Raw genomic sequence first — 24,724 nt, forward strand, 5'->3', positions numbered from 1 at the left:
GATTCTGAGCAGGAGAGTGGCATGGACAGACATATTTTCCCAGGGGCATTCTGATGCAGTGGTGAGAAGTGACTGTAGAGGGTGGGGGAAGAAGCAGGGAATCCAGTTGGGAGGGTTTGCAGTAATCCAGGGGATAAGGGATGGTGGCTCAGACCAGGGTGGTAGGAATCTTAGATGTTTTTAAAGAGTAGAGCTAACAGATTTTTGGATGGGTTGGGTATGAGATATGAGATAAAAGGGAATCGAGGATGGTGCCAAGTGTTTTGGCTTAAGCAGCGGGCAGGTTTGAGTTATCGTCAACTGAGATGGAGAAGGCTGTGGGTGGAGAAGGTTTGGGGGAGGGACGTCAGAGATCAGTTTTGGACTTGCTGAGTCACCGGCACTCACGTGGTATTTAAATAAAGTCTCACTACTCGATGAGATCATCAAAGAAGTGAGTACAGACAGAAAAGAGAAGAGGGCCGGGGACCCTCCCGTACAAAGAGGTTAGAGAGAAGATGAGGACTCAGCAAAAGAGACTAAGAAGGAGTGACCAGTGGGAAACCAGGAAGGTGTGGAGTCCTGGAAGCTGAGTGGACAGTGTTTCCAGGAAGAAGGAGTGACCAGTTGGGTCAGATGCTGCTGACAGATGAAGCAAGATCAAGATTGAAAACTGACTATTGGATTTAGTTACTGAAGGACACTGGTAACCTTGACACAAACAGCCTTTGACCCTAACCTCATGGAGTCCCACAGTTTGACTACTGACTGTCATTTTGGGCTCCCTTATTGTAACTTTTCTCAATTAGGTTATTAAACATTGCAGCATCAGGGATGATGAGTCAGTGTATCTCCGAGTCCCTGTAAAGCTGTAGAAGCTTCTAGAGCCTGCTGTAGACCCTAACACAGTTTGCTGCCAGACCCGCCTAAACATCCCTCCCACTGACCTGGAGCAATTTTCCTCATGCTGGGCTTACCTTGAATGCAGAATTTCAGTTCCTTGGGGTCAGTGACGACCTTCCTGCTTTCCCGGATCACAGCCCGGTTCTTCTTGGTTTCTCCCCAGAGATTGGTGCCACCGTACATGCTGGGAATGTTGAGAATAGCAATGCCTTCAAGGAAGATGCCGCTCAGGTCCACCCCAACTCCGTCACACTGAGGGGCAGAGAGAGAATTTCATCCGTTAGTGTCCTCAGTATATCCCAACCCAAGGTGGCATGTATGTATGTGTGTGTGTGTGTGTGTGTGTGTGTGTGTGTGCGTGTGTGTGCACGTGGGGTGTGGGCTCTCATGGAGATTGTGAAAGGCTGTCAGCCACCAGCCAGCCTCTGTCAGAAGCTGAATCTTGGGCAACACTGCTCAGGCCTAATGCTTTGGCCACTGCAGTGGGGTGAGGGAGGTCCAGTCCTGGTCAGCTCTGGGGAGACAGCACAAAGCTCCAGGAACCGTCTATAGATCTAGAAGGGCTTTAGGGATGGTTCAGAAGACAACTGCAAACTGTTCTACAGTCCAACCTCATTCTCATCAATCCTGCCCCTCCGTAACCACTGTGATCTGGTGGAGCATTGAGTCCAGAACCTAACACTGCATATTCTCAACAAATGACAGAAAAGTTTCATTTTACCTCTTCTTATTTTACCCCTCCTGTGAGAAGTATAAGACTTTAAGATTTGGATGGCTTTCAGAATTTTCCTGTCTCCTGTATCTCTATCGTAAGTGCAATTTTGGCATATGTGCTTGCTGATGTAGCAGAGTTTCTTTATCCAGTCTCTACCACCCACATCACCGCCAGGTACAAAAGGCCAGTAGGCTCCAATCTGCCTGTCTCACATATCTATAAAGTCAGCCTACTTTGGCATAATGCTTACCAACGCAGCAAAAAATAGATTAGCTCTGATCCTCGTTCCTCAGGATTGGAGGTAGTCTACTTCATTAACAGAAGAAAACATTACCCAGAGAGGTAAGCTAAGCTATCCAAGATTGCACAGTTGATAAATAACAGAGCAGGGGTTCAAAGCTGGGGAATCTGACTACAAAGCCCAAGCTCTTCGTCTTGCTTAATGTGAGGCAGGAAAAAAAATCAAAAGCATGCAACAAAAATCCACTATCTTTGAGGTTACCAACAAATCCAAACTTCCAGAGATTTCTTAACAGATGAGTCATAGAAAGGTAGGGCTTGTTGCCATTCATTTTGGCATACTTCCTGATTTCTTTGCAGCTCTCTATTTATCGTATCTTATCATCCCCATGACTTGTCTCCCCAGCTACAAAATGGTAGAGAGTGAGCTTCTTTGGTGACTGGGAATTCCTTTATTAGGAAGTTCTGATTATTTCAGAGGTCTTTTCATGTTGAACCTGATTCTCTTCCTTCCTGCTTCCACCCTCTGGTCTTATTCTCCCTTCTGAAGTCAGACAGGATGAACCTCCTTCTCCACGGAAGTGCCCACTGGGTACACGATGATGTGCAACCATCAGCAGCAGCAGCATCACGCATATGCATTAAACGTTGCCATTGGCCAGGTAGGCTTTATACACATCTCATTTATTACCTTCATAATAATCTTATAAGTTAGTTACTACGATTACCCTCACTGTACTTTTGGGGAAACTGAGGCACAGAGGCAGTTAAGTAACTTGCCCAAAGTCACACAACTTACAAACGGAAGTATACAGGTTGACGGCAGGCTGTCGGAGTCTCAGTCTTACCCACTCCTTTCTCTCTCTTCCCTCTCACACCACCATTTAGTTGTGCCTCAGGGTTGAGCACTGTCAAGTCTCTGGCTCCTCCTGTGGGACTTGCCCCGTTCTGTACACACTACGGTTTGTTGCTGTCCTACTCCATAAGGTCCTGGCACTGAAAAGAACACCAATGGCAGAATCTGATGGCACAGGCGGCAATGTCACCAGCACTTCCTGGGGCTGAGATCCCCTAATATTATCACGCCCCAGAGATGAAATAATGTGGGGAGCCCAGGTAGAGGCTCAACATGTCCCCCATGATCATTATCCTTAGTGTTAAATATGATCAAGTTTGCACTAGCTCTTTTATGAGCAGCTATATGACGACTGAATCACTTCAGCTTGAGCGGGTGGTCATCTCAGGCACTCAGGCCCTCATCCCATCATCTACTTCTCAGCCCAGTCTTCCCCATCCTGAACTTGTGTATTTTTAAATAACTTAGACAGAGGGTTTTGCACTTATTTAATTTCATCTGACTTTCAGCCCAAGCCCCCACCAGTCCATCTAGTTTATATTAAATCTTCATTCTGTGACCCTATGCAATAGCTCTCCTATTATTTGCAGATTAGGTCCATTAATACACATATATAAAGGGCAAAACAGGGAATAAGCCCTCTCCTTGGTCAGTTTAACACACCAGATATTGTGCATTAAATGGCCCTTGGGGTGTGGCTGCCTTATCAGGGCTGCACCCTCTGAACAGGACTGTCACCCAGCCTACTTTTCATTACAGTATGGAATCATGGAACTCAGAGATGAGAGGGACCCAAGAGAACATGTCCTATCTTTCATCAGTGAGGCCCAGTGAGGTTAAAGATCTTGCCTGTGGTCATCCAACTTACTAATGGTGGAGTTAGACTAGTATCCAGGTGTTCAGACCTCAATTCTGTGCTCTTTCCACTAAAACATAAGACATTGTGCTGAGATCAAATAGCATTTCCTAAATAACCACCCTACAACCTCTATCAGAAAAGGAATAAGAGAACTCATATTAAGCCATTAATATCTGTAAAGGGCAAGTACTTGGTTAATACTTTATTCCAGAATTTTGCCAGGGGTTGGGATGAAGTATATCAGTCTGTGGTTTCCAGAATGTATCCTTTACTAATTTTTAAAAACTGGGGCATTTGTGTGTTTGCCTCTCATTGGATGGAACCCACTGTGTTTTCTGGATTTGTCAGAGTGGTCCCCGAATGCCATCTATAGGTTTGTCCAGCAACTTGGATTCAAGTGTGTATGTTTTCCAAGGCCAGTTAGTTCTCTACCGATCAGCTTTGGGCTCTGATATCTACCTTTATCATTTGTTCTTCCATTTTTGGTTAAGGCTACTCTCTCTCTGGAAAAAATAAAAAAAAAACTCTTTCGGAATGTCAAAGTCCTAAAGTCCAATATGCTTTCCATATTATTTTTTTTTTTTTTTTTTTTTTCTTTTGCGGTACGCGGGCCTCTCACTGTTGTGGTCTCTCCCGCTGCGGAGCACAGGCTCCGGACGCGCAGGCTCAGTGGCCATGGCTCACGGACCCAGCCGCTCCGCGGCATGTGGGATCTTCCCGGACCGGGGCATGAACCCGTGTCCCCTGATTCGGCAGGCGGACTCTCAACCACTGCGCCACCAGGGAAGCCCCACACATATTCTTATTTAGGGATTTATAAATGTCAGACTTATTCTCTGACTTATTCACTGGGTCAGACTTTTCTCCAAACTCTGAAATTAGCTTTGCTCAACCCTGTGCCCAGCATTGAGTTCTTGAACGCTTTTCACCTCCTAGACCACTCAGTCACTTTCTCTGTTGGTTGTAGTGACTTCCGCATGACCTCAATTTATTCATTGTTGGCCAAAACGCCCCCTCCCTTCTAGAAGTAATAATAATAATACTAGCAGCTATTTGACAAGAGCTTCCTTGTGCTGGTCCTTCCCTTACATTCTCTCTTGGGATGCTCACATGAACACCGTGAGGGAGGCACCATTGCTACCCCCAAGGGACAGGGTCTCAGAGGGGTTAGGGTGCTGGCTTAAGCCTACACAACTTCCCCTCTACAGGCTGGCAGAGCTTGGTTGCAAACCCAGGCAAGTCAGATGCCAGATTCTACTCTGGAGACGAAAGAGTCAGTGCAGCAAACTGGGACTTTTGCTGATGCTAGACTTGTCGCAAAATTAAACTTCCAGCTGTTGTTTGAATAATTGAAATCTCCCACTACTACTCTGTATTGTAGAGGACTTAGAGCAGTGCCTGGCACGTCAATGTTGGTATCAGTATTATATCTTGCTTCTGTGCCAGATTTGTGTTAAAAAAAAAAAGTAAACCATTAGCACAGCACAGTCCTTGGCACACGGTATTCCATAAAGTCACCTTTCTTCCCTACTGCTGTTTTAAGTGTACTCTGTCCCCTCCATCTCTAGTCATAACAAGCTAGGAGTGTTAGTTATTAACTTGGTAAGCCGTTAACCTCTCTCTGGAAGAGCAAACAGTCCTCACTCTGCTTTATGATAGAAGGTCCCCTTCCCCCACTATCTCACTGAGTCATAGGTGGACTGGGGCGAGTAGAAGAGGTGGGGGGAGGCTGGGGACTGTTGGATGTAGCTGCTCCCCACCTTTGGAATGCACCTATTTGGAAATTGAGAGGCAGTGCCTTGTCTTGGAAGGAGCATGCCTAGGCGTGGAGACAAAGAGATATGGGTTTAAATCCTGGCTCTGTCACTTGCCAGCTGTGCGATCCTGTGTTGGTTCCTTAACCTCTTTGAGCTTTAATCTGTCATCCGTAAGATGGGGTGGGGATGGGGAAATAACATTTACTTCGAGGGTTTGACTGGTCTCTGGAAGACAGCAGCATTCCAAAACTGTCTGCATTGTTATTACAGTTAATAATAATATTACCTGTGCCATGAGGCATTTTTCAGCCTGAAATCATCCTCCCACTACCTGAGATCTTGCTGGAAGCATTTTAATGGCCCCTTGGCCCAGCTCATGCTAGTGGGAGCCTTGCCTGACCATACCTGCATGCCTGTTCTCCACGCTTCTTGGCCTGGACACCACACACTGATTTCTTTCAGAACCCCAGGGCTGCTTAAGGCTCGGGAAAGGTAGAAAGTTGCCGTGCTAGATCTGGGAACGTGGAGCCCAGAGAAGTACACTGTAGGCTTAAATGGAACACCAGCCCCAGGGCCGCTCCCGGCGGGTTCCTGAGCTAAATCCTCCAATAGTTCCATGACATCATAGGGCCCCCCTCCCCCTGCTGGGACCCGGGTGGGGGGCGCCTCCTGGGGAGAGCGCAAGGAGGACGGCGGTCCCTGTGCTCACCGTTGGCCATCGCTAACCTAGGACCGGGCTGGCAGGCTCGCCCCTGAGCCGAGGCTGCGCTGCAGCGAAACCCAGGTATTTACAGCCGGGTATGGGTCGAAACAGAGAGCTGTTGTCCCGGCTGCCCGGCAGCAAGCTCGCACAAGCCCCAAGTTGTGCTCAGAGTGGGCGCGGGCTGCGAGGTGCCGGACGCGGGCCGCCCGGGTCCGAGGCAGCAGCGCTGCAGGCGCGGGGTGGGGTGGGGTGCATCCAGGCCAGCCCGGTTCCTGCCCGCCTGGAAGCCGTTCAGGAATCTGCCGGAGCCCAGGCCGGGAGCCGCCCGCGCCCGCCTGCTCCAGGCCTTGCTGCGCCGGCCGCAGCTGTCGGCAAGTTCAACAGTCGTCCCCACTTGCGACGACAGTACCCATAGTTCTAGTTTCTAAGCCAAGGGATGGTTGGTTTGGTGGAGGGCCGGTGGGTTGTCGTATTCATCCCATTCCCCCAACCCCCTCCCCCACCTCTCAGATCCTTAAAATCCCCATAATTTTGGGCAGATCTAGGACCCGCCAAGTTCTCCGTGCTCTCTGAGGGGCGGAGAGCCGAGGAAGTGAGAGAGGGCAGTGGTGCTTCCCTGCCCGGGCCTCGGGCTTTTCCGAGCCCCGGGTGCGTACCTGCCGGCCTCGGTGACCTGAAAAAGGCGGCGGATCTGAGTGAGGCCGCCTGCATTTCAGCCCGGACGATCCTATTTAAGAAGGTCCTCAGAGAAGGAGATCCCATAATTTATTTGATGACCTGTTTCAGTTTTTAGCAACTAGGAAATTCTCCCGTCTTCTGACCTCGATTCACGGTGCCACGGACTACGCTGATTTTCTCCAGTTTAGAACGCAGATTGTTTTGTTTCATACTCCTGCCATCGGGCAGTGTCTGCTCTCTGGAATGACCTCTTCCAGGCCAGATTATAAAGTGTAACCCAGGCCTCGATGCCTCTGGGGGCATTTGTCCCCTTTCAGCTTGAAATTTTCTTTCTTGGGTTCCCTGCCTCTGCATTATCTTGATTGTCTCTCCCATCTTTGGTGACTCCTTCCTGGACTTTCTTTTTAAAAATCTTTCTATTATGGATATTTTCAAATATGTAGGAAGATAAAATAATAAATCCCATGTACCCCAAATCTCAGCTTCAGCAATTAGCAATTCACAGCTAATCTTATTTCAACTCTACCCCAGTTCATTTGAACTATTTTATAGCAAATCTCTGATGTTCTATCATTTCATCTATAAATACTTCTGTATGTATCTCTAAATGATAAGACTCTTAAAAAAAGAATTATCTCAATTCACTTATCACTCTTAAAAAGTAACAATAATTCTTTAACATTGATAGCCAGTAATTGTTCAAATTTCCTCAACAGTCTCATTTGAAAAAAAAATTGTTTTGTCTGAAAGGTCTACAGAGTGAATTTGGTTGATATGTCTTTTAGGTTTCTTCTGATCTATAAATTCCCTGTTCTTTTTTTTTTCTTGCCGTATAATATTTTATTGAAGGAAATGGGTAATGGGTCATTTGTCCTGTACAGCAGAGCAAACTTTAACGTGCATACAAATCACTTCAGGATGATTAAAATGCAGATTCTGATTTGGGAGGTCTGAGGTGGGCTGAGACCGCATTTCTACATCCTCCCTGGTGATACTGAGGTTGCATATATGACGGACCACACTTTGCATCTCTGAGGTGTTTTTAAAACATATTCCCAGCCTATCTGGAGACTTGATCCAATTCAGGGTTGACATTTTGGCAAGAATACTCTATCAGTGTATTTCCTATTGCATCTCATCAGGAGGCACATAGTTTAGTTGTCTCATTTTTTGGTGATGTTCAGGTTGGTTAGTGGGTTCAGGTGTCGTCAGCCTGACTCTTCCATTATAGAGTTCTTAATCAGTGGACGATGATCCTTGTCTGGACCCATTATTACAGTCCTTTAGTGGTAGGATACACTTGAGGACACCCTAGCACCCTTTCTGTGCTCTTCTTCCAAATTTCTACAAATGCCACTTTCTCTGTGCATTCTTCCTTTCCATTCTCCAAAAAGGATCTCTATCTCTCATCTCTGCATCTGTGTTCTCATGGAATCAAAGACCTGAAGAGTCTTGAAAGATCACTCAGTCTAATTACCTCATTTTATAGATGAGAAAAATGGAGGTTAAGGAGGTGAAAGGAATGGTCCATTGTCACATAGCTAATCAGAATCATCAGATCTGGAATTAGACCTTTGGTCATTTAGATTGGCAACCAAGAGGACATGAGTGATTTTGTAAAGAGGAATTTTGGCAGCTGGATGAGGGCCAAAGCGCAGAATCTTAGAATGGTAAAGCCAGATGGAACATTAGGTTTGGTAATGTCTGATTACCAAAATGAGAACAATGAGGCCTAGAGGTGGTAAGTTACCTTTCTAGAGCACATGGCTGTCTCTTGGAAGAGTTAGGGCTTAATTAGGGCCACATATATAGGCCACAGAGTTGGGCCTACTTGCTTCTGTTTCTGCTGTACTCACTGCCTAAACTGCCATGCAGCTCTTTTATGCGTATTAAAATCCTATTCCAGCTCAAAAGCTAACTCCTCTCTGGGGCTTTTTCTGTAGAGGAAATTGCTCTAGCTAGAAATTGATCTTCCCCTTCTCTGAATTTTCATTGCATTGTTTTTCTGTCGTATATGGAATGTATATTCTGCCATAGATCATGCATATTTGCCGGTCCCTAGGAGATTTTAAGCTCCCAGAAGGGAGGGACCATATGTTCCATGGCTCTGTGTTTTCCGTAGTTCTGGTATGTCTTACCCATTTCAGAAGTCCCATATAACTATTTTTTAATTGGAAGAATGTGTACAGAGATCCCCAAACAAAAACCAAGGTGTCCCTTAAAGAAACCTGACAAGGGTTTTTTCCTTCCAGACGAGTTCCCACAACTTCCCAGGATGAGTATATTGACCGAATAAAGTGGACTGAATGCCCAGGTTAGGGAGAAATACGGAAGGTTAATCCAAGTCTGCAAGAAATGGTCCTCTGATCACAGCTAAGGGAACTCTATACCTGAACAGCTGGTAATAAGAATAGGACACATGGGACATGATGTATATGAGACAAACATTAAGGGACAGAAGACAAAAAGCACTCATTCATCCATCAAGAATGTTGGGAACCTATTTTGTGCTAGACCCTGGGGATGGAGTGGAAATGCGACACAGTCCCTTTCCTTAAGGGACCTCCTGCAGGTCAACGCTAGAGGCAGTGATATCCTGCTAAATGCTTAACAGCGGGATCTCCAGGAAAAAAAGAAGCTCTGATTGTGGTGTTCCACAGTGTAAATATTCCCACTATGGCCAACTTCAAGCTACAAATGTGACATCACCGAAAGCAGAGTTAGGAAGAGACGTGCCAGCAGGCAAGCTGGCCCCAGCATACCACTGAGAAGGCCATAGATATCTGCATATCTGCAGGGCCTATGGCCAGAACAGAGAAATTTATTGGGAGTGAAAGAAAAGCAGTCAGGGCAAATAGTGCTGTCTATTTTCCCTAGAGAAGAACTAGAGAGAATGTTTTTAGTGTCAATAATCTGATGTGTATCCTGAGGGAAGAAAAGGGAAGAAATTGAGTGGTGTTGATAACATTTCTAGAAAGACAGTCTGGTATTATCTACATTAAAAAATTTTGTTTTGGCCTGGCATGTAGCTAAATCTTCCAGAGCAGTGGCTTCCCCTGCATTCAGAGGAGCTGCTTTATAGCATTTTAGGAGCTAATGTCTTGCTTTGGGCAGTTAGATACTAATACACATGTGTTATATGATAATATTAATAGATATAATTTATTGAGTAACTATTATGAACCAGGCACTTCATATATTTTATGTCTAATCCTTACAGCCCTGCAAGGTTGGTATTTGTATCCTCTTTTTTTTTTTTTTTTTTGCGGTACACGGGCCTCTCACTGTTGTGGCCTCTCCCGTTGCGGAGCACAGGCTCCAGACGCGCAGGCTCAGCGGCCATGGCTCACGGGCCCAGCCACTCCGCAGCATGTGGGATCTTCCCGGACCGGGGCACGAACCCGTGTCGCCTGCATCGGCAGGCGGACTCTCAACCACTGCGCCACCAGGGAAGCCCTGTATCCTCTTTTTTACAGATGAGGAAACACTGAGTCAGCGAAACTGAGGAAGGTCCTTGTTTTCCCAGTTTATCCAGGTTTGTGGTGGGCTTCATGAACTTACAGGTTTCCTGCAGAAGATGCAAATGACGAGATCAAGAAGACAGTCCAGCTTATAGAGCCTGTACCTGAGGCCTGGGAATTTTGTGCTTTGTTATCTATGAGACTACTTCTGGAGTATTCTAGACGTAAGGGATTTGATTCTTCATTTCAAGGAGGACACTGGAAAAAATGGAGTCTATCAAGAGAAGAGTGGTCAGGATAGCCAGGAGTCTGTACATCAAGTTGTATAGGAACTGGGGACGTCGGCAAAGATCAATAGGAGATGACATGGAAGATAGATTTAAGCCCTATGAAGGGCAGTCGTGTGGAGGAGCAGAAAGGCATGTTCTGTGTGCCCCCAGATGGTGGAAATAGGCCCAAAGATGGGGAATTCAGTCATGCATCCCACAAACACTTATTGGGCCTCTATTTTCTTCCAAGCATTGTGCTAAGGGCTGACAAGGGAAGGATATGGCGATGAAAGGGACATACATCCTTGTTCAACATCGTGAAGAACTTTCTGAAAGTCAGAGCCTTCTAACAATGGAACAGGCTTCTGGAAAAGTAGTGAGCTTCCTACCCTTGGAGTATTCAGGAAAAGGCTGGATGTGTACTTATCAGAATATGCCGGAATGAATCTTTTAGTTGAGCGGTACATGGGACCAGATCCCCTTCCAGTTCAGAGATTCGGAGTCTTCATTCAGCCTTGCTTTGGCAGGCTAAAGTGCTGTGCTGAAAAAGTGTCATCATGGTCCCCCTCCTACTGCCCGTGTCCATCTAGCTGCATGCTCCGCGTTCTCTGACAGTGAGTGGTGGCGGGCCAGTTAGGCTGGAAAGTGGCTGCCATCTGTGACAGGGATGATGGCATTTTGGCGGGTTTGTGTGGGCTCCAGGAATGCAGCACTGAAGCCATGTACACACAACCTGCTTAAGAACATCCCATGGGCAGAAAATGTTTTCTTCCTCTTCATCCCTCCTCTGTTGCTGTGCCAGGCGGGCACAATGGTGCCTTTGAGAGGGGCAGCTGGAAGGGGGTGTTGGCAGGGAGGCTGGAAGTAGAACATTGCAGCTGAGGGAGAACCAAATTCATTTCCAGGAGCAAGCCTGCCCTGGATGCCAGTTTCCAAAACAAAACTGCTGTTTCTCAGAGCTCACGGTGGTGGGTTGCCTCAGAGTTGGACAGAGGGCAACGCCGTTTCCTATCCACTGCTCCATCCTCCCCAAGTTAAAAAAAGTCCTGGTGTGTTGAGGCATTCTTGCTCTGGATGCCGATTCATGGGCTTTGCTGTCTGTCTGGGGAGCTCAGACCAACTTGGGGTGGATGGGGCTTTCTGAAGGGTCAGACTTGCCTGCAGATAGAGCGGGGCTGATGGCCATAGGGGCAGGTAGGCTTCTTGGCCACCAGAAAGGGCTCAGGATGGAGACCCTTCCTTCTGCCTTTCAGAGTCACTTCTTCTGACCCCCTAGCAGCCCTGCACCCTTGCTGCCATATGGGCTCTGCCCACTCACTGTCTTCATTCTCCTGGGTGGGAAAGAGGTGGGAGAACTCTGGCATTTCCTGTCCTGGGTTCACAGTTGTCCCAGACCCTCGGCTACTTCCAAAGTTCTCAGCAACAGCTCAGAGATGGGCGTGGGAGGTCTTCCCACTCACCTCACAGTTAGGAGAAGGCCTGAGTACCGGACTGCAAGCTCAGCCGTCTCCCACCCTGTGTTGCAGTTGGAGCAAGGTGGGTCCCTTTTACTTTGGCGGCTTCCAACAAAAAGGTATCACTTGAGTCTGGTCAAGTAGTAATTTCTGTTAGTGTTCACACTAATTATGGGATTTTTTTTACACTTGGGTTCAAACTGTACAATCAATAACTAGAGAGCAATTACTTCATTTCAGGTACCGGGGAGACAGGATGAATAAGATAGAGGCCTTGCTTCAGACAGCCGACTGCCTAAGAGATATGCCAAGTCCTGAATGGGAGCCCCACCACCAACTCAGCTGACACATACATTAGGGGGAAAGCAGAGGTGTAATGCAGAGGCCAGCTCCTACCGGGAGGGCTGTGGCATTGTGGGAGCATGTGGCCTTTCATCTGATCTGATCTTGCAGCACTTATCTTTAGGAGACTCAATTTCCTTGAGTAAATAATACACACCATGCAGAGCTGTTATGAGGATTAAACAAGACCGTGTACCAAAGTGCTGGGACAGAGCTTGTTGCAAGGTGAGTACTCAGGAAGTGGCTGCTGTTGTTACTAACTTGTGGATCCCAATGGACTTGAGATATCGCGTGTATGTGCACCCATTATTTAACCGCTCCTTTGTTAGATTATATGCCCTTCCTGAAAGAGTCAATTCTTCTCCTTTCTTAATTCCTCTTCTATAGAATACTAGGATCAGCAAGTTTACGACCTCACTAAGATAGATAACCAAAGACCTATCCACCATAGCCAATGAACATATTTGTATGTAATATTCTCTGCCTGTTTCATAACCCAGTTGTAGAAGCAGAAAAGGATGGGAATAGCTCTCATCCAAGGTCCCTGAATCTCCTGAGTGTAGAGATGAAGATCATGAATTCTTTTCAATATTCTAAAAAGTCTAAGAGAAATAATACATTTCCCACTGACAGGGCGTCACAGGTCATTATTATTTAAAAGATGCATTTGTTTGGTAGACATAGCTTGGGGAAAGTTTTTCTTTCACTAAGGGACCTTGGTGGGTAGAAAAGTTAATAAGCTCGTTGGGGCAGAGGTTAGGCCGAGAGATCGCCCAGGAATCTGTGTGGAGGTGCCTTCTAGCCCAACATGCTGAGTCATGTGACCCCAGCCTCAGTCTCCTGAGACCTCCTCGGGCCTCATCTATCCACTCTGTTGCATATACCCCCGCCTGCTTTGTGAAAATGTAGGCATGAGAATTCATCCCTAAAAATTATTCCAAAGTCCTTGGGAGACACAAAGCATATGTAGCCAGGAGTCTGAAGACAAAGAAAATCAAAGCAATTCACAAAGAACAAAGGAAATGGAAAAGAACAAGAAAATAAAAGCATAAGGATGAATGGAGGCTTGAAGTGAAATACAGGGTATGCATGTGTAGGGAATAAAAAGAGGGTCATTTAAGAGAGAAAAAAGTTACGTGTCAGAAACTGTAAGCAAACAATGGGATTTTTAAAGAGGAACTGACAGAAACAATTTCTTCATAGTAGGCTGAAAGATTTTAAGGATCAGTGAAGGAAACTTGTAGTCAGTGCGTGGCTGAAAGAGGGAGAGAGACGGAAAGGATGGAGCTGTGTTTAAAAATGGATAAAGATTTAGGAAATCAAAGAATCACAGAGGTCCTCCAGAGGGCTGCTTTTAAAGACACAAAGGCTAATATTATTACAGGATTGAAATAAGGTCAACATTAGAACAGTACTGATCCCTGATTGCTGAGACTGTGCGTTACTTTTCCTTTTCGCCTCTCTATGGTTTAACATGTTCTACCATGGATTTGGATTACTTTTATAATAAGAAGAGAATTTAGCACACGTAGTAGGAGGGAGCGGGAAGAAACTGAGGCTGGGGTATTTGGAGCAGTGAGAACTGTAGGATGGGCAAGAAGGAGAAATCTGAAGAGCACCAGCTGCCTTGGGTGGCCTCACAGTGAGGATGCTGCTGGAAAGATGGAGACCCTGGACTCGATGGAGGAAGTGAATGGACTCCAGAGACGGGAGAGGATGTCCTCTAAGGCCCATTCCAGTCTTTGACTCCAGGGTTTGATGAATGATCAGGTTGCCACCTTTTGTTTTCTAAGAACTCAAAAGCCCCTGCAATGCTCTTCTCAACTTTCCCTTCCCCATGAATACGTTTTCGTTTCATCTCCTCTGGAATCACTGTGGCTGTGTTGATGGGCTGAGCATTTAGCTAGTTCCCACCTTCATCACTCCAAGCTCTGAAAGGCTCTACCCGCCCAAGCTGAGAAGGTGTAGATGACGCCAGAAGAGGCCAAGGTGCTTGAAGTTCTCTTCCCTCTAATTGAGGAGTGTGCAAAATTGCCAGTGGATACCAAGGCAGCCATGGGTTCTTTCCTGCCACTTACTGGCGGGGTGAACTTGGCCAAGCTACTGAACCTGTAAAGTCCTTGATTTCGCTCTTCTGGAAAGTAATGACACTTGACTGGATTGGAGTAGCTAAAGATATCAGCTCAATCTTAAAGTAATCTGATTCATTATTTACTCAGCTTCTTGACATGCACATGGCTGTGCTAAATATTAGTTTTGGAATTGAGGATTCTCATAGACAGGGCCCATCTCATGCTATGGCTTCAAGATCCCTAGTACTGTGCCCAGCACATTCCCTTTTGTAAAAATCACATTTAAAAAACTGAGATGAAATTCACCTGACACCAAATTAACCATTTTAAAATATATGATTCAGTGGTCTTTAGTACTTTCACTCACGCCATCTTTTTGAAGTGTTAGACTAACACAGCCTTTGGGGTTGGTTCCGTTTTGTTTTAATAAAACAGTGCTGCACTGCACCTCCATGCTCATCCCCTTGCGAACTCACATACAGGAAGCTCTCCAGGTCTAGGACGTGAAGAACCTGCTGGGTCATTGGGCCTACAGGTGCGTTTTCAGTTCGGCGTTTGCTGTCAAACTGCTCTCCAGAGTGGTTTACCACTGCTGTCTGTGCCCCGGCAGTGTCTGAGAGTTCCCATTTCTGCTTCTCCTCCCATCGCGGGGCGCGATATTCCCCATCATGGTGTGGGAGCCCCACAGCACAGAGCAGGTAAAAGAAATGAACCAGCTCTGGCAACGTCACCACGGAGAGGTCTCAAGAACTTAATGGTGAGTGAAAAAGGCAAGCTGCAGAGCACCAAAGGCTTGTGGGAACTCGACTCCATCCAGAAAATTTTATTTCTTTGGTTACAAAGATACTTGAAGGGAATACAACAAAATATTGACAAACACCAATTCTAAGTGAGGGGGAAATGGGAGGGTTTGATCTAAAAAGTTCTCAAAACCTTGTTGTATTAAAAAAAAATCCTCAATTAAAAGGGGGGAACTGATGTGCAGAGATTCCCAAAATACACTGGGGAACAGATTCTTTTGAAGCAGCTTCCACATTTGGACTCACTTTTCCCCATGCAGAGGTTCATATTAGTGGAGCTGGCTAGGCTTCCCTCGTGAACATTGTTTAAAAGTAGATACAATATCAAGGAATTTTGGAAGTTCTTATTTTTAACCAGTAAAATGAAAATTTTCCACAGCTTGTAATAAAATAAGTGCTCAAGCAGAAGCCTGCCTCTTTTGCTCCATGTAACTACAGCTCAAAACCTGTGCAAGGCTATTCTGGGCCTGGGGTGCAGGAGGTGACTCACTGTGTCCCTCCCTCACCCTTCCCCCACCCGATTATTCAGGTAAAATCAGATTAGAATAAACATCAAAGGCGGCTTTGGAAGGGAAGGGAAGTCAGAGACATTGAGACCAGGGCTGAGGACAACCATGTGGGTGACATGCTGGCTTCTTAATTAGAAGCAACCGCAATTTAGGAGCACCCATTTCCCAGGAACGGCACTAACTTTCACAGCTTGCTTTGTGTGCCCGTGGAAGAAACATTTAGAGCATGCATTCGCAATATATAATTTTTTGCTCTCTTTTTCATAAATGTAAAAGTCTCATGCCTGCTTTTGATGTTATCTGAAATGTTAAAATAAATAAAAGTATGTGACTACGAGCAGATCAAGCATACCTCATACCCGTGAGAATCTCTGCTCTAGAATAAGGTGCCAGTACTGCCCTGAAACTCCCGAGTTTTGGGCAAATCTGGATTTGAAGCCTGACCTGACCACTCAGAGGCTGTGGACCTCAGGCGAGCTTCTCGCTTTCTCTTAGCTTCTATCCCCATCTCTGGAAAGGTGATATGATACCTGCCACTTGGGGCTGCTTTGTAGATTCCGTGAGGCACTTAGCACCACTGCCAATTAACTTAAAAAAATAGCAAACCTGAAAATGTTAATCTGAATCATAGCCCTGGGAAGTAGGCTAACCCCTTTCTTCCCATTTTATAGATGAGAATACTGAGGCCCAGACAACACACTTCCACTGAGGAGGGCTAACGCTTGTCCAGGCCAAGCCCCTTTCACCGAGTACCGCCCCCCACCCCCACCCAGACCAAGTGTCTGCAGGTGAACAGTAGATCTGGAGTCACCTTCTCCCCAGCCTTAGTCTTTGACCCCAAAATAGTGTCCAGGGTGATTGCTCACGTGGCTCCTCAAGGCCCCCGGATCCAGTTTCCTTAGCACTGGTTAAGTAAGTATTATATTAACCAGCTCTTGTATGTTCTGTCAACTGGGCTGTAAGCTTTATTTCAGAGAAGGGACCAAGTGTCCTAGGCCTCAATAGGCCACAAGCCTCTGAAAAACAGGCTGTATTCCTTGTGAGAGACCGTCAATGGAGACCTTCCCTGCATAAGCTCATTTTAGCTTTAAGTTTCACCATCCAAGTTTTACCAAGGTGACACACAGACATGAAACTAGAAATAGACTTTCCTATCTGTTCCCCTGAACCCCTTACCTTTGTGCCCTTTCTCAAGTCACTGAACCTCTCAGCCTCAGGTTCCTCACCCATAAAGTGAGGACATTAATATCTTCCCTGCACGTTCTGTGGATTAAAATAAAATGAGATGCTGTGTGGGAAAACCTTTAGTAAACTTTAAGGCAGTTTCCCTCTCTGACTCTCCTCCTGTCCAGCCTGAGCCCCCTCTTTCCTCAAACGAGCAGTAGGACTGTGCCCTCTGTTCTCTTAAAGCATTTCTCAGCAAACCTGCCCAGCTGCCTCAGCTGAGAGGGGACCAAGTGGTCTCACATTCAGTAAAGGAGGAAGAAACAGTGCGTCCATGCTGAAAAACTTGCCGAATTTCTAGCGCTTGTTAGGTCCATCTCTATTTATTGTGTTCTAAGTTAACTCCTTCCAGGATGCCTAAAATCTCCTGTCTTACAAGTTTCCAGCAATGAAATCTTGGTCAAGTTACTTAACGTATCTGAGCCTCAGTTTCCTCATTTAACAAAATATGATAATACTTGCCTCACTGGGTTATTGTATCAAATGAGGACACATTACAGTAGGCAGTCAGAGCCTGTGATTTTTTTCCCCTCTTCCCTTGTTGCTTTTCTCTCTCTTCTGTTTATCTTTCTAAACCTCCGTGCCTCAGCTTGCTTTCTGTGACGAGGGGATAAGAATACCTGGCCTACTTAGCTCACTGCTTGTTGTGTGACTCTGGAATAAAGGCTGTGGTAGGGCTTTGGAAGCGATGATATGTAGTATAAATACCTGTGTGCGGTCATTCCCGGGATCTCTGACCTTGAACTGATGAGTGTGCTGGTCCTCCCAGGCCTGGGCTGTTGTGTGCAGTGACCACATGTAGAAGGTCACTTAACATACCTTCTCTTACTGCTCTTCCTGAGGCCCCTGATGCTCTCACATCTACCTGTGGTGCCCTGTAGCCTCCTAACACCTGTCACTCACACGCCTCCCCCTTCTGTCTCTTTCGCCTCCTCTGGATCACAAGACCCAGGACTGTCCACCCACTGCTCCCTGGATACAGAATGATGCCTGCCCCAAATCCTCCGGGCTGTGAGAAGCTGCCTGCCATATGAGCCCCCCATCCTTAGCGTCCTGAATAAATACTAAAGACTCGTTATGGGGAGCTAAGGAAAATAAGACGTGCTCCCAAAGCCCCCAGCGACCCACAGTGTGAACACCCTCACCCCCTGCAGAGGCCACCAGCCCCCTCTGCGGTTGAAGAAGAGCCACTCAGTATTGGACTCAGAGGGGGCCAGGGTGCTGCCGGCTGGGAGCTGGGAGGGCGGGGCCCACAGAGGCAGGGGAGCTGAGCTGCTCTATTCTGGGCACAGTTTCAAGGCCAGCTGCAGGGAGAACAAGCAGTCGCTGTGTGTCTGCAGCTGGCAGTGGTTAGGCCAGGGCTGTCCCTCACTTGGGGTGTATTTAAAGACACCCCAGCAGATGATCATGCCAACAGCAAAAATGCACACGTAGCTCCAGCCACGTTCAGTCTCCAGCCCAGCCCTCTCCTCCTTCCCTGCAGCTCCCTGGCTGTGGATTTACGTATCCATAGACGACAGCGGGCACAGCGGGCTCCTCAGCCTTTCCCCGGTGGAGGTGGTACCACCTGGGGACATGTGCCCCCGGCTCCTGGGCCTCTCTGCCCTCTGACTGAGCTGGCTAAAAGTTCAGGGGATTAGCTGGGGCGGCGCCTCCCACCCTGGGGTTGGTAACCCGGCAACCGCTGGGGAGAGACAGGCAGATGAGTCAAAGAGAAGCACAGAATCTCTGGCTTTGTGTTTTGTTTGTGAAAACTCCCTGTGAATGCAGGCTCCCTTCTGCAGGGAGTGGCAGGGCTTTCCCATACTGCTTCAGGCGAAGGGCTCCTCCCCCAAGGGATGCCCGGGACCCCCTTGACTGCTACTGCAGGCTTAGGGACAAAGCCCATGGGCCGGGAGGAGCCCATCCTGGCTGAATTCTCTGACGGCCTTTCACTTGTTCTTCTCAAGTGAAAACAAGACTACAGGCCTGGATCCCATGGGAAGGGGTTGGTGGCGGGGGTGCGGGTTGGTAAACTGAGAACTATGGGCAAGGGACCCGATGGGCCTGAGGTCCCGCAGCAGGTTTGCAGAGAAGTTTGGGCTTTCAGGTGGCCAGAGACCAAGCAGACCTTTTCACAGAAGTGACAAGACCTCACGAGAGCAGTCCAGCAGATGCGGTGTGAGAGGTGGGAAGTGGGCAGCTTCCGCCGGGAAGGGAAGCTGACAAGCTAAGTGTCTGAGTCAGGCTGCTCCAAGTGCCAGCCCAGTGAGGAAAACACGAGTGCACCAGTGGGGTCAGCTGTGTAATTTGAGGGGCCTGGTTCAAAATGCAAATACAGGGCCCTTTGCTAAAAAATCATCAAGAATTTCAAGACAGTGTCAGAAGAGCATTAAACCAAGGGTCCTTCTGAGCGCCTGTGCAGGCTGCACGCCCATGAAGCCAGCCCTGGGTGCCCGTGAGTCAGCTCCTTGAAAGCAGCGGCGGGCGAGCTGGGGGATGTCTGGCCACCTCCGGAAAAGGGGAAATTTCAAGGCCACGGTGGGGAGAGGGCTGAGGGCCGGAAGGACTGCGGCCCTGAGTCCACTGGGCCTCTAGGTCTGGACGGGCCGAGAAAGGCAGGCCCCATGACTGGAGCCTCCTGGGAGTGAGGCCGTGGATGTGTTGGGAACAGGATGGATGTACAATGGACTACACTTGGGATCACCTCTTGAGGACGCTCCAGGACATGTCCTGAGGGTGCGTAACAGTCCAGGAGCAGAACCAAGGTCCAGCAAGCCTTGGGAACTCACCTCCAACTCTATGTGGTCGTGGAGTTTCTTGCAGGTGGCTGCGAAGGTCTCTGAGGTGCCGAATTCAAAGTACCACAGCTTGTTCTTCATCCTGGACCACGAAGCAGAAAGATGACTCAGTGTTCTGTGTTTGAAATGGCCGTGTACCACAGCTCTGCTGTCGGTGTCCCCAGTCTTATGTTTTCAGTACTTGTTAATTGGATCAGGGATGGAACATTTTTAACCAACCGTTCTTGCTATGAACTTAGAGAAAAACCCATTTATTTCTTAGACATCACGGCTACTCTGGGTGAACTGCCAACAGATCTGTGAACTTCCTGGTCAGAGAAGGAGAAAGGCCTGCTTTGCCTCTGTATCTGGATCAAGGGAGGAGTTCCATGAAAGTCAACCAGAGGCGGCAAGGGACAGCATGCTCTGGTCACTATCCTTTCTACTACTAACGCAGAGGAACTTCAATAGCTGGGGTACAAAGGGACGATCAGACAGCCCTTTGAGACTTGAGGGATGTACACTCTCAGGACAGAGGGGGAACAGCCCAACATTAAACCAGCTAAAATGTGTGCTGCTTTGCCTGTGCTTTGAATGGGAGAAGCAGAGTGGAGAGAATTGGACACAGATTTGCAGGCAAGGTGGAAAGAGAAGAAAAAACGCGAGTTGTTTGCTAGCAATAGTTCCCCCCACTTCTTTCTCAACTGTGTTTGCTTAGGCTATGACAATCCTTGTTCTATTTGCTTCAAAGTAAGAGCTCACTATTTTGAACTTTAAAAATTTTCAACATTTTCCTTATTGGGGGAAAAAAAGAAACACAACGGGGTTCCCACGCAGCCGGGAGCTTTGCGAAGTCAGATGGTGTGTCCTGACACTTGGTCGTTCTGATCAGATGGTCTCACCAGGAAGTGTTTCTGAAGGTATTCCATTCCTTCCATGCCAACTGTCATCCCCTTATCAGGGGCTGGCTAAGAGAAGGGACACTGTCCAGTTCATAAGCTGGCAGATTCTGCTGAGGAAGGATTTAAAAGAATCACATTCTTCTTGGCACACTCTTCAGGAGAGAGGATGCCGCTCTGCGTGTTGCGGATCCTCCATCCTCAGATCTGTGGACTAAGAGGAAAGGAGCATTCTTCAAAGGGAAGAAGGCTCTTATTTCTTCCTAGTATTCCTTAGGTCATACTGTTTAGAATAACAGACAAAACTTTTCTCTCTACATTTCTCAAAGAGTCCACCTAGAACTTGAAGATGAGACTGTGCCCTCCCATTGCGTGAAGATTTCTAAGACCTAGTTGGGAAGATTTCTGACTCTTGGTATGCAGGAGAAATGATAAATGATGAAGGAAATAAGAATAAGCAGGGCTTCCCTGGTGGCACAGTGGTTGAGAGTCCGCCTGCTGATGCAGGGGACACGGGTTTGTGCCCCGGTCCGGGAAGATCCCACATGCCGCGGGGTGGCTGGGCCCGTGAGCCATGGCCGCTGAGCTTGCGCAACCGGAGCCTGTGCTGCACAACGGGAGACGCCACAACAGTGAGAGGCCCGCATACCGCAAAAAAAAAAAAAAAAAAAAAGAATAAGCAAGATTTATGGAGTTATGCTCATGAAGAAAGTTAGAAGGACTGGGTGTGCTTTAAGTAGACCACTGCTTCTCAACCAGCGTGCTGCGGCACAGGTACGCCTGAGATACCAATCTCCTCAGCCTTCAGGGTGGCCAGGTTGGGGTCTGGGGCAGGCTGAGCACCACCCTCCCCATGCCACAGCTGGCATTCTCTTCTGTGTGACAGAAATGCCAAACAAATGCTTTTGTTTTCTGTGCCTGCCACGATATGCATAGGGAACACTGCTCCGATCACTAGTTCTCTGTATGCACAGTAATGTGAATACAAACTACCTGGGGATTTCATTGAAATGCAAATTCTGATTCAGTCATTCAGGATTTGGGCATAAGAATTCCTTGTTTTCTAATAAGCTGCTAACGCTGGTCCAGGGATCACACTTGGAGCTGTGAGGATCTGGAGACTACATTTGTGGTTCTGAGACATTAGTATTCGTAAGAATCACTTGGCGAATGTGATTAAAATGCTAGTTCCTGGGGTCCAATTTGTAGAGATTCTGTGTGAGAGCTGTGGGGCGGGGCCCAGGAATACGCATTTTTATGAGTGCCCAGGTGATCATTATGCAGGTGGTCAGCTGTCAGGACTTTGAGAAACATTGCTCTAGATCCCAGTGAAATGACACCCAAGGAAGAGGACAGACCAATTAACCCTGAAAGAGAGGATTCCTCGGGGAGGACAGAATGAGGGTCAGTGCCTTTCAATAGACAGTGATGGCAAAAGACCCAGTAACAGGAAAAACACAGATTGTCAAGGTTGAGGATGCCTCTGCAGCAGTGAAGGCATCTCTGCAGCCAGGAGACCCGCATCATGATTCCACTTGAAATATCACTGCTGGTCTGAATCATGACTTTTGAAAGTTATTGCCAGGAGAGTTAGAGTTTTAATAAAATTTCCAGAAGCCACAAGCTATTTTTGCCCAGAAGTGGCTCTTCTGATGATCTAATAAGGTTAAGAGGTCATGGTTAGGTCAGTATCACAGAATGACTGAGAGGATCAAACAGACTGCTATTCCATTGCTGGTTAAGTGTCCATTGCTGGCTGTGTAACCTAAGCCTCAGTTTCCTGATCTGTAAAGTGGAGATAATAAAAAGATCCGCCTCAAGGGGTAGTTGAGAAGATTAAATGGGATGACTGCAGAGCACTTCCCATAATGCTTGCTGCATGATAAACTCACCAAAACTGTCAGCTACTTACTTATCAGTTATAATTTCAATGTCTTTTGAGTTGGCATGTTTGGATAACATAATAAGGTTAAATGACAGATCAGGTTGGGTAGCCGTAGACATTATACGTTCAAATTTTTCTGGGACAGAAAAATATGTGATCATATTTGTCAGATCATGTGTCTTGACTTTTGGTTAAAAATACATGTTCCCAACATGTCTAATCTAATAGATTTTTTCCAGAGTCACAGACCACACCCTAATCCCTGGTTAATTATCTTGACTGGTCACATAATTGTCCAAGACGTGATGCTGATTGCAAATACGCTTTTGAGAAAGTGCACGTTTGGTGTGAGACAAAGTAGTTATCGATTCAAGAAATATTCGTTGTGCCAGGACTAGATGGGGTGTACTAGGTGCAATGGAGAACAAAACACAGCACTCCACGGGCCAGACACCTGGGAAGGGCAGCCAAGGAAACAGATCATAGGGTCGTGTGCTAAGCACTGGGACCACCTAGGAGGAGGGACATCCAATTCTTAGTGGGACCACCACTCATCCTAGGTGGATGATGAGTTCCGAAGGATGTGGAAAGGAATAGGGAAGGTGGAGGAAGAACATTCTAGGCAGAGGGAAAAGCCCAAGCAATGGCACAGGGTAAGAGAGAGCATAGACCTGCTAGAGGGGATCTGGAACTCAAGGAGGGGTGGATTGGCCAGATAAGGCTGGAAGGGCAGATAGGAGCAAGATTATAAAAGCTGGGATGCCATGTGTAGGTGTTTGAGCTTTATCTTAAAGTCTGTAGTGTGTCATGGACCATCCTTAAGTGGGGGTGGTGATAGGGGGTGGCAGTAGTGACCTGAACAGACTTGTGCTTTTTAAAGATCACTCTGTCCCAAGTCTGGAGAGTGGACTGCAAGGGGTGGGTACAGACTGCGGGCCTGGAGAATGGTTTTTAGGTGGTGTAGAAACTCAGGAGAAACCCAGGAGAGAATTGGGAAGGACCTGAACAAAGGTAGTGACAGTAGGGCTCAGGAGAAGAGAAGGGATTCACAAGCTAAAATACAGGAGGTGGAACTGACAGGGCTGGTTTGTTGTAAGGAGTGAGTAAGAAAGAAGTCAAAGTGACACCCAAGTTTTTGTCTTAGGTGGCATGATTGCTGGCAGGTGCTGTTCCCTGAGAGAGTGGCACAGGAGATCAATTCTCCAGTGGCAGTCCTCTTTGTAACTGAAGGACAGCACTTTTGTGTTGTGGCTCATCTGTCCATCTATCCATCCATCCACCCACCCACACATTCATTCATCCATCCATTCACCCGTCCATACATCATCTATTGAGCCATACTATGGAACAGGCACTGCATAAAGGCCTGGAGATAAGTGATGAGTAAGACAGGCAAGATCTCTGCCTCACAGAGTTTACATACTTTTAATAGCTTCCCCAAGATGCTAACCTCTGCCCCACAGGGAACTATGTGTTCAAAATCTGACAGCTTTTGGGACTTCCCTGGCGGTCCAGTGGTTAAGACTCCACGCTCCCAGTGCAGGGGGCATGGGTTCGATCCCTGGTCGGGGAACTAAGATCCCCGCATGCCGCACGGCACGGCCAAAAAAAAAAAAAAAAAAACAAAGACAAAATCTGACAGCTTTTATTTCTCCTCTTTTAATTCGGGCACATTTTCGTTAGAAGTAAATACATTCTATTGCTATGGTTCTTTGGTTTTGCACTCTGCTAAACATTTCACGAATACTATCACTTTCGATTCCCTGAAGAGCCCTATGAAGTAGGTACTATCACTACAAGTCAGGGAAGACTTGGGGGAGAAGTAAGTTGCCTAAGGTTGCAGAGCAGATAAGTGCGGAGGGGGCACCCAACCCTGACTGTCGGACCCCAGAGCCTGTGCTTTGCTCCCCTGCCACGGTATCTTGTCATGCTTTTGCATGTTGTGTGGTGTGGTGGTGTGTGCTCCTACTGCACTGCCTAGGCTGCCCTGGTTGTCCTTCACGAGGCTGTGAAATGGATGCAGGTGTGGGCCTGGGGCGTTAGTGGCTGCACCGTGCACTAGGAAATGCTGTCTGATGAAGAGTGTGTGTCGCCCCCCACCCCCCTCCCCCAGGTCCCAGTGGCCAGGGAGGTTCTAGAGGAGTTTCGATTGGATTTGTCACAGGAACCTCCTGGTCTTGAATCTACACAGTCTCAGAAAGTCAGGGAGACCAGAATTGATCCCTAGAAAAGCCAGATGCTCCCAGGACACCCTGCACCTTTCATTCTCTCTGCTCACCCAGAAATGAGGCAGAGGCAGTGCCCTTGCACCATCTCCTACACAGAGTGAAACAGGGAAAGCTGGGAGACAAACGTAAATT

The 24,724-nt window shown here is 47.4% G+C and overlaps 1 protein-coding gene across 1 annotated transcript in view; it reads right to left on the minus strand.

Annotated features, from left to right (window-relative positions):
• The window catches only part of DGKG (diacylglycerol kinase gamma), a 212,015-nt gene that overhangs the window by 41,005 nt on the left and 146,286 nt on the right, over window positions 1-24,724 (minus strand). The window contains exons 21-22 of the mRNA XM_073803991.1: window positions 19,593-19,683; window positions 957-1,134 (exon numbers count right to left, since the gene is read on the minus strand). Of these exons, the coding sequence (XP_073660092.1) occupies window positions 957-1,134; window positions 19,593-19,683 (269 nt within the window). The remainder of the gene's footprint in view (window positions 1-956; window positions 1,135-19,592; window positions 19,684-24,724) is intronic.

Source organism: Tursiops truncatus, chromosome 4 (genome assembly GCF_011762595.2).
Source record: "Tursiops truncatus isolate mTurTru1 chromosome 4, mTurTru1.mat.Y, whole genome shotgun sequence".
Lineage (NCBI taxonomy): Eukaryota > Metazoa > Chordata > Mammalia > Artiodactyla > Delphinidae > Tursiops > Tursiops truncatus.